Raw genomic sequence first — 10,218 nt, 5'->3', positions numbered from 1 at the left:
TTATTCTTTTTAAGAGTTTAAGAATTTTAAAAATTTGTTTATCACATTTTCTGTTATTATTAAATAACAATTGAAGGACCATAGAATAATGAAATTAGACATTTTGTTTTTGGTATTGGATATTAATATTATATTAGCTGAGAAAAAATTATAAATATATTATATAGGTGTAGGGAATTGCTCTTTTTAAGGGTTAATGATTTCTAAAATTTGTTTGTCACATTTTTTGTTAAATAATAATAAATTGAGAGCCGACAATTAGAAGCATGTTTTTTCCAAAAAGGAAATTAAATCCTTCCCTACTAAAACTATCTCGAAATGATTTTCAATAAATCGCTGTCCAGCTTACTAATTATTGACAATAAAAATAAAATAAAAATAAAAGAGTTCCTATTTATAACAAAGCAAATTTAAATAAACGAGCCATTTCTGGTTATGACAATACATCTAATTCTGTTTTTATACGGTCTTTTTTTACACGATTTTGATATGACATGGTTTGAAAATTAAAAATTTCACATATATTTCTTTAGAGATAAGAAACCAATCAGCTATTTTTGCATACTTGTATAATCAATGTATTTTTTTACACGGTTGTTTCTGGAACCAATCTACGTGTAAAAACATTTATTATCAGGTTTATATTTTAGCGTAAAGTTCGTGTCACGACAAAAACCAACCGAATGCGCCCATATCTAGTTTATATCCCTTGTCCAGATCGAGTGCATAATACACCTTTCCTTTTACGACGAGAACAACAACAACAGAACAGACGACAACGACAACGACGACGATGACGGCGACGGAGATGGCGACGGAGACGGACACGGCGACGAGGGCTCCTTGTTGTCATTAATGAGACGTCTTCTTCAGTCGACATAGTCATTTCCACTTCAAGTTGTCAGCTAGATATTACGAATGAAAGAGTGAGCTGGTGAGAGGGAGAGGTAGAGGTAGAGGGAGAGGGGGGAGAGAATGGAACAACACCTTCCTTCACACACACATACAAGCATACACGCACTGGTCCCTCATCATATTTTTAAACATTTTTGTGGCAGATGCCGTCAGGCATGTTTTGGACATTTGCGCGTTATGTCGCGCCTACTTTTTCTTACCCCCAACTTCTGAACTTCTTGAGTTGAGCAGAGAACAAAGCGCAATGGCCACGATGAGTTCGTCTTCGGTTAAATGAGCGTGTCGTCGTCGTCTTCGTCGTCGTCGTCGTTGTGTCTCTTTGATCTTACGCTTCGCTTCTAATTTGATTATAAACGCCGCGTCGCTCCTGAGCACGAGTACGAACGCAAACACACTCACACACACACAGAAACACACACACACTCACAGCCATACTAGACGCACACACTTTAGAATTTGTGCTTCTCTCCGACGTCCGACGTCTAAGCGTCTTCATTTTCAGCTTGAATGGTTGGCAGCACTTCCACAGCCAAGGCCCTGTGCCTTCATCTTCCTACTCCTCCTCCTGCTCCTCCTCCTGCTCCTCTCATCGTCGCCTTAAATGTTGATGAGTACGCGCCGCGGCACACTCAATGACGCGTTGAAAGTGCCATAAAAAGGACATGAAGTGGAGTGCCAGTACCAGTGCCAGTGCCCTGTTCTGTTCTCTCACTCTCTGGCGCACAATTTGGGTCGCTTGGGTTAGGTGCTGACAGCATTTTAAATGAAATGAAAACGATGCTTTCACTTTGCCAGCAGAATTGAGCGGGCATTGCTGAAGTAAGCAGAAATAATGTCAGCGACCTACAATGAAATGAATACTTCAGACTTCAGTGGCTTGTTTTTTTTTTTTTTTTGGCATGACTGCGGATGTTGAATGGCTTCTCCTGACATTTTCCTTAGTAGTTTACGAGTAGCACGAGTTTATAATCAAAAGCAGTTAAGTGGTCAGACAGTGATGGCTTAAATATTAGTAGAAACTCACGTGACTGCGAAAAAGTGCTCCAAAAATTCTTTAAATAAAATCTTTGCTAATTCAACCTATCCTATTTATATGAAGACTGTCCGTCGTATTACTTTTAAATGATATTGAATACTCGTAATATAAGTAGAATAGCTTGTTAATAGCGTAAAGAACTTTTAAGCATACAAATTGTATAATCGTTTTATAAATTTTCACGCCAAATACCGAGCACCAAAACTATTTCTTTACTTAGTCAGCACTTGGCACTCCAATAAGATGTCGTAAGGAAAATAATTTAGATAAATAAATAAATTAAATCAATAAGATACTTTAAAGGTGTCATACAAAATATTTTTAGATAAATAAATATATAAAATTAAAAAGCTAAATCACTTATACTGTAAAGGTGTCTTAAGAAAATCAATATTTCCCAACCTACATATATAAGATGCACAACTTTAGAGACCATTTATTGCTCATCAGTTACGCGACTTTTATGACATTGCTGTCACAGATCGAAGGAAAGGGGTAAGTAGCAAGTGAATTTCATTCGTTATATCCTGTATACATAGGTTAAAAAGGGTATACATATTACCCTTATGGAGAGTGAGTAATTTGCAGAAGGAACCTTCGCCGACACTATAAAGTATATATATTCTTCATCAGCATGAAGAGATAAATCGTTCTAAGCATGTCCGTCTGTTCGTACGTGCATCCCACTGTATGAACGCCTGGGTTTTGGAAATGGCTGAAGCTACATTAACCAAATTCGCTCCTAGTCCCTAGACAACAAAAGTAAATTTTTATTTGTATCTATTTTCCTCCCCCAACCTTGCAAGAGCATTTCGTCCATGAAGTCCACAATTCCAAAGCAACATAATTTTTTTTTTACCTACGTAGTTAATATATTAAATTTTCCAATTTTTAACCAAATAGATCAATTCTATGAAAAGTTAGTTATGCTGTTAGGACTGTCTTTGATTATGACAAGAAATTTCCTCAATCTATGCATTTTGTTGTGAACAGGCACTTTACCATCATTGGTTCAGGCATCGTCCACTCCTATATGGACTACAATGTTGCTGTCGCTGTACACAATACTAAGCAGCCAGTCACTCTTAAAGTTGCAATCACAGGAGTCGCACATCTAAAGGAGCAATCGATTACTTTGAAAACATCGGAAGAGTTTAAGCAATTAACGTTCAAACTGCCCTGGTTAAAAAATCTTGTCTACAGTCTGACCGTGGAAGGCACTTCTGGAATAAAGTTTAAGGAATCCGCTGAGCTCCTTTGGGTGGATGTCAAACCTAATGTCGTAATAAAACCGGATAAGAAATGGTACAGAAGGAGCGATACTATCCATTATTATGTGATGATTTTAGATGACAATTTACGTCCGTTCTTGCTGCCCTATACCATATCTGTTGAATTACAGCAAAATATTGGCGTTCTTCAAGCGAAAGCACATCCCAAAACCGCAAGAGGCGTTTATTTCGGAAATTTTGATTTAATTAAGCATAAGGATCTTTCAGGGCCTTGCAGATTGAAAGCAATTGTGCGGCTAAATGGTCTGAAGATAAGTAATACAGTGAATGTTTATGTGGCAGATTACTCTAAGCCCAAGTTCCATGTGAACATTGAGGCGCCTTCAAAAGTTTCGATAAGAGACAAAATCGTGGAGATAATTGTTCGTGCTAGGTAAGTTTTAATTACCAGAACAAACTTATGTCTATAGTTGAATATTTTCTGTACTTTCTAGGTACTTTAACGGAAAGCCATTGGAGGCAGGACGAGTAGAGCTCAGACCAGTGTTGGATCGTTTATCCGCTTTAGCCAAATCGAGCTTTGCTGTCATGATTAAAGGCAGAGCAACTGCTTATCTATATCTTGAGCCATATCGGCATCAACTGCTCAATAGTCCAGTTAAAGAAATAAAGTTTATTGTGACGGTAGATGATGCCTTAACACAAGAGCATGTTCTGGTAAATGGCAGAATGATCCTGCATAATAACACCTACGAGATAGCGTGCTATGGCGATTCTTTATGTGACGTATTCATCGCTGGCGAGGAAACGGAGATCACTTTTAAGATCAACCATATAAACGGAACAAAACAGACAATTCCAAATAAAATAGTTAAGGCTGTATTTCGTTATAGAAAGAAGCTAGTCGTTTTTAAAAGTCAGCTCAATTCGGATAGTACAGTTTCATTTAAAATTAGATTGCCACCTCCACAAAATAGTGATGTACAGCTCGATATCGATTACGATGGCGAAGTGCAGGTGTTTAAAGAAGTCAATATAATTCAGGATAGCTCCGAAGTACAAATCACTGCAAATGTATCCGAGTCTGCGGAGGAAGGGGAGGAGCACCTTTCTAAAGATTTGGATCAAGGGATCGCTGCATCCCGCAATAATTCGCGAGAGTATCATGTAAGAATTGAGGCGCCACCGAAAATATCAATAAAAGATGAGAATATGGAAGTATTTGTTTATGCTAGGTAAGTAATATTAATATTCCATGCCTAACATCATTTTATTTCCCCTTTCAGGTATACCAATGGCCGTCCTGTAGTTGGTAAGGTCGAGCTTCAGCCAGATTTGCCGACCGACCACAAAAAGCAGTCAAGCTTTGCCAACTTAGTCAACGGAAAGGCAAAGCTTAACCTAAATCTTAAGCAATACGCGAAGGAATTGGAGCATCAGCAGCAAAAAAGAGTGTCATTTATGGCTATTGTCGATAATACGGACACTGGTGATCAGATCATTGAAATGGGCAGCACTTCTCTCTACTCCTATCGCTACAAAATATGTTGCGTTAGCGAACGCGGAACCCCCTGTACAAAATTCTTCTACCCCAAGGTAAACAAGATCGCCTTCAACATTACTTATGTCAATGGATCAAAGCCGTGGGACACCAAAAAGTTATTAAGGGCCTTGTTCGAGCCGCTGGATAGTGGTATGCCAAAGAAGACGTTAAAATTTGAGGGTCACACCAATAATGAGAGTATATTGTGGATGAAAATCGTGCTGCCATCCCAGACAGGACACTATCATCTGAAGTTGATTTATGCTGATGAAGAGCGTGATTTTGGCAAAGTTTTGTCCGAAGAACACCACATATTTAAGGTGCAGATGAATTATCCGAAAAAGATGCCTGCGTAAGCCGAAATTCTTAATAGACATACCCCATTGATAGACCCCCTTTTTGTTGTCTTTTTTTCTAGCTTAGCTTTGGGACAAAAGCATAAGATAACACTGATCTCAGAAGACTCCTTCAGCTTTTTATTCTACCACATCATTGGTTGGGGCAAAATACTGATTACAAAGCGCGTCGAGCTCGCAACGCCAACAAAGACCTACAATATAACCATAACACCAACTATTGATCTGGTATATTCCGGTAAAATCTACATCTACTATGTGAACGCAGCTGGAAAGTTTCGGTCTGTGGAGCAGAATATCGTAGTAAACACGGAATTGGAGAACAAAATCAATATAACGGCACCGCCTAAGGTATTACCAGGAGCTAAGGTTGATCTGCAGATTAGGACAGCTCCCCACTCATTTGTTGGCTTGATTGCTGTTGATGAACGCGTGCTGTATCCTGGAGGGGGCCAGGACTTGGATTGGCGTCACTTGCTCTCCAATAAATACGGCCTTTGGAAAATGTCACCACACATCGTGACACTGACAAATGCTAACTATACCCCTAAATATAACGGTAAGTTGAGCTTATTAAGTATTAACTAAGTCAGTTGCTTACTACGAAGTCCTTTAGGCACACACGAACGCTTTTCAGGACGAAGTTTTATCGGTTTTCGTAAACCGCGCACTCATCATTCGAATGATAATGACGATAAGTTCCATTTGAGCTTGGCAGATACCTTGTTATTCGTCAGCTTCGAGAACAGTTCCTCAGAAGTATTTACGTATACGAAAATTCTGCCCGACAGAGCTACTAACTGGATACTAAGGTTAATGCTTAATTCAATTTAAAAAAACGGAATCCATCATCTATTTATTTCCTCCATTTCAGTGCATTCAGCTTGCATCCGCAAAAGGGTTTGGGCGTTCTAGGCCCACCAACCACAATTAGGGCTTTTCGTTCCTTCTTTGTTTCAGCGGACTTGCCCGATTCAGTAATGCTGGGGGAAATCATAACCGTACCCGCTGTGGTTTCTAACTATCTACCTAAGAACTTAGATGTGCAGGTTACTTTGTTGATTCTCGATGGCGAATTCGAATTTGTGGATTCCTCGAACGCATCCATCATAGGAGAGAACCGTACACAAACCGTCAACGTACTGTCCAACGAATCGGAAATGGTGTCCTTTCTGCTACGACCAAGGCGGCTGGGCAACCTGACTTTCCAATTAACAGCCTCCTCAATAATGGCAGAACACAAGCACCTGAAGACTATCAAGGTCGTTGCTGAGGGCGTTCGGGATTTCAGAAATCTCGCCATTTTTGTAGATCTCGCACAAAACGATTCCATTGATCATACATTTATGGTGGAATTACCCAGGGACTATGTAACGGGTTCGGCACAGATTGAATTGGCCGTAGGTCCAAATATATTGGGCCCGGTCTTTGAGAATCTGGAGAACCTACTGCACGTTCAAAAAAGCGGTGCTGACCACATTTTGTCTGTAATGGTGTCCAACTATTTGGCGTATAATTATCTGCAATCCATTAAGAAATTGTCGCCGGATATAAAAGCACGTATAATTAAGAATCTAAGGAATAATCTGAACCTAATGTTACGGAATTATGGCTGTCGAGACGGTGGCATAAAATTATTCGAGGAGTCGCGGAATTGTTCTACTTGGTTGACAGCATATGCGCTACGCTTGCTAAGTGAAATGTCCTCGCTGGTGCAGATCGATAATGATCTGCAGGACGCTTGGCAGAAATTTGTATTAGACAAGCAGCAATCTGGTGGAAATTTCATTGATCGCTCGGCTGTTCTTTTCGATTATCAAAATTCCCGACTGGCATTGACGGCTGACTCACTATTAGCTTTGTTGGCGAAAAAGAAACCGGACCCGGCGACAGCAATGGCTATCAAGCAAGCGATTTCATATTTAAACAGTGAAGTAAATGGGGAACAGGATGCACTTTCTAAGGTTCTGGCCTCATACGCGCTACAGAAAGCGGACTCTACCTTCTATGTAAGTGATCGCTACATCAGGGACTTGATCGAATTTCTTCAGAATAAATACGATACAGAGCATTGGTGGGAAGTCGATGTGAAGGTCACATCCTATATGCTGCTCCTCATACTAGATGTTTGGCAACCCAGAAAAGTGTCAGATGTTGTTGACTGGCTAGTGGCGCAACGGAACAGCCTTGGAGGATTCGGTTCCACAATGGATACAGTCTTGGGCCTTCAAGCTCTGATCAAGTTCGCTGAAAAAATTGGCTACAGTGAAGTCTTGTGGGATATAACCGTGACTGTGCATAGTAAAGATACTGATCAGCTCCAGAACAGCAAGATTATCAAACAATTTAGGAATAACGACCTGCAGATGCAACGCTTCAAGTTGCCTCAATCAACCGCATCGATAAACATTTATATCCGGGGCTCTGGCGCATCTATGGTTCAATTATCATATCAGTACAATGATATCTCTATAGTGTCCGATAGTTTTCAAACAAGAGACTATTTATGTCCCTTAAACGGACCAAACAGGATGTTGCTGAAGGTATGCATGGATCTTAAAAACAAAGAAATCCTGGCTTTGGCAACACTGAAGATATCAATACCCTCCGGCTATACAATCGGCGATCATACATCTGAGGTCAGTCAATGCATTTATTAGTAAGGCTTTTATCTCATATGACATTGTTTTAGATCGTAAATCAATTTAACGAGATGCCTATGGTAGTATTCCATATTTTAGAGCTAGACAAATATGTGACTGTGTGCAGGAATATTTCACTATACAAGATGTACGATGTTGTTGGCCAGAAACCCGTACCCATTGTAATCTTCGATTACAGTGACACAAAACGAAATCATGTCAAATACTATGAAATCGAGTCAGAGCCTTCAGCGTTATATGATGCTAACGTTTGCAAAACTAAAAACGAACAGCATTATAATCCCGAACCCACAACCGAAGACAGTGAATCTATTGAGAATTAATTGAATTGTAATCCTCAAAAATTTGTGGAACTACTGTAAAGCCAGAAAAATAAATTACGGAAACTTGAAAATGGATTTATTGGTTTCATCTGAAGTTTTTAAAACTTTCCAACTCCGACTCTTGTAAGAATAGGCTATCTTGGTGTTTATACAACGAGCTAAGAAGATGATTTTAATGACGCCGAAGCCGTGTACCCTTTAATGTGTTTAAAACTTTATTTATATTAGGTCTTTATTTTTCAGTTTCCAAAACGCATGATCTTTGCCATGGCCAATGATATCAACAAAATGGTAGTCAGTGAGTTCCAAATGTTTGTTTTTGACTCCGGTTTTTACCTGAACGATAAAATAATATGTCTATATGAAGTTTAGGTCCCACATAACGAGCTTGTGGGTAACAGGTTTTCGAAAGAGACGATAAATGGTCGGATTTAAGCTGCACCTATACCATGGGTTTTGATACGCCTCTCTCTGCTTATTTCTTGTATATGCATCTGACGCTTAGACCTTCTAGCATATACTTTAAGTCTTCGACTAGGAGGTATTACATATATTGGTTTTTCTGCTCACTCTATGCTTCCCTGAGACCCAACATAAACCAAGTGTGGAATGAAGAAAAGTTCTGCCTGCTACATGTTTCACGTTCAGGTACAAAGTATATATAGCATATCCTATGGGGGCTAAGGTCTAATGATTTAATATCAGCTTGATGCACCCGAAACGAAAGAAGACGCATGGAATAGGCGGAGAATAAACAGAAGACAGAAGACGGCACAAAAACGATTACGCGTGTTGAAAATCCTTGTGGCACTTCAAAACAGAAAACTCCGACTGACTTAACAGTGGCGGCAAAGAAGAAGAAGAAAAAGACGACGGTGCGGCGGCGGCGTCTCTCTTGAAATGACGGGCTGACAGCAAAATTCACACTTCATTTGAGGCACCTCACGCTTCACACTCGCCAACTCGGGCCGACTGCTAATGTTGCGCATAATAATTTTGTACTAAATTAAATAGTGCGTGGGTCGCCCGACTCGTCTCGACTCGAGTCGTCTTGACTCGCTTCGGATCGGATGGGATCGAATATGTTATGCTGAGTCGTCCATGTGGCAACATGTTGCTGTCTTCTTCCTTGTTTTTTGTGCATGCCGCACGGTCGCGTCTGCCACTTGAACGTGAAAGGATATAATTTAGTTTTTATTGCACGTTGTATGGTCTCTTTTTGTAGTTGTTGTTGTGGTTGTTGCTGGCTTCATCGTTTATGCGTTGCATGTTTGTTTTACAAGGGTCCTTTGCGACCTGGACCCGGTTTTGTTCCTCACATACATGCATTTGTCCGCTTCACTATTTGCCTTTTGTGTTAAATTATATTGAAGTTCCACTTATCGTCACGTGTCTAGAATATCGGGTCGGAACTGAAGTTGTGCCTTTGATGTTCCATAAATCTCAAGCGCTGCTTTTTAGCGCGATGTCAAAGAGTTATATTCGTTGTCCGGTGCTTTTTATTGTTCTCCGCAAACGGATTTTAACGACTTAAAGATAATGCTGTTTTACTATTTCTGAGGGATTCAAATATGGCAGGGGCAATGTTAGGGATCAATAATTGGACTGATTTAGAAGATTTTATTTCTTAAAGTGAGAAAACTCATCGCATGCGAAGCATTTTATTTAGAAAGGTTTTGTTCTGAATTTTTGCAAAACTAAATAATATCGCTAATAAAAACACTTATTCTCCAATATAATTTGACAAAATTGTGCAATAGGGAACGAAGACTGCCATAAAAACGACAAATCAAAAATTTATTTTTGTTGGCTTTTGACGCAAGCTTTATAAAAATTTATAATAAACATAGGTTATAAGCCTATAAAAGCCCTAAAATAAGCCCACATTAAAAAATTAAACTTTAAAAATTAAAATTAAATCTTGTAGGCAGAGGAAAAAAGAAACTTAGAACACAGCAATAAACTCAAAAAAGGACGACTTTTTTACATAAATATCAAATCTTCCAATCGATTTGGGAAGACTTCTGCTAGCTAGTAATGCGAGGAAAGCCAAACAAACGTCAGCCTAAAATAACAAAAAATAAAAAAAAAAATTTACTATCTCCCGGAGATTGCGGATTGGGGTTGGAAGAGATGATTAAGATGTGAAG

At 39.3% G+C, this 10,218-nt stretch overlaps 1 protein-coding gene across 1 annotated transcript; it reads left to right on the top strand.

Annotated features, from left to right (window-relative positions):
* The first annotated feature begins 3,127 nt into the window (after nt 1–3,127).
* Nucleotides 3,128–8,139, top strand: LOC115626583 (CD109 antigen-like). Its single transcript, XM_030521964.1, has 7 exons — nt 3,128–3,616; nt 3,678–4,418; nt 4,470–5,078; nt 5,145–5,641; nt 5,699–5,894; nt 5,957–7,721; nt 7,775–8,139. Exons 1-7 carry the CDS (start codon nt 3,291–3,293, stop codon nt 8,066–8,068), a joined length of 4,428 nt encoding a protein of 1,475 aa, XP_030377824.1. The 5' UTR covers nt 3,128–3,290; the 3' UTR covers nt 8,069–8,139.
* The last annotated feature ends 2,079 nt before the right edge of the window (nt 8,140–10,218 follow it).

The sequence above is a fragment of the Scaptodrosophila lebanonensis genome, unplaced genomic scaffold (assembly GCF_003285725.1).
Source record: "Scaptodrosophila lebanonensis strain 11010-0011.00,11010-0021.00 unplaced genomic scaffold, SlebRS2 tig00000085-arrow-pilon, whole genome shotgun sequence".
Lineage (NCBI taxonomy): Eukaryota > Metazoa > Arthropoda > Insecta > Diptera > Drosophilidae > Scaptodrosophila > Scaptodrosophila lebanonensis.
This window is presented reverse-complemented; position numbering and strand designations above follow the sequence as displayed.

Bases quoted from the DNA above. Each gene is read 5' to 3' on its own strand.
- LOC115626583 (XM_030521964.1), top strand. From the start codon at position 3,291: ATGATTTTAGATGACAATTTACGTCCGTTCTTGCTGCCCTATACCATA. The intron at 5,079-5,144 runs GTAAGCCGAAAT...CTTTTTTTCTAG, and splicing joins TATCCGAAAAAGATGCCTGC to CTTAGCTTTGGGACAAAAGC. The intron at 5,895-5,956 runs GTTAATGCTTAA...CCTCCATTTCAG, and splicing joins GCTACTAACTGGATACTAAG to TGCATTCAGCTTGCATCCGC.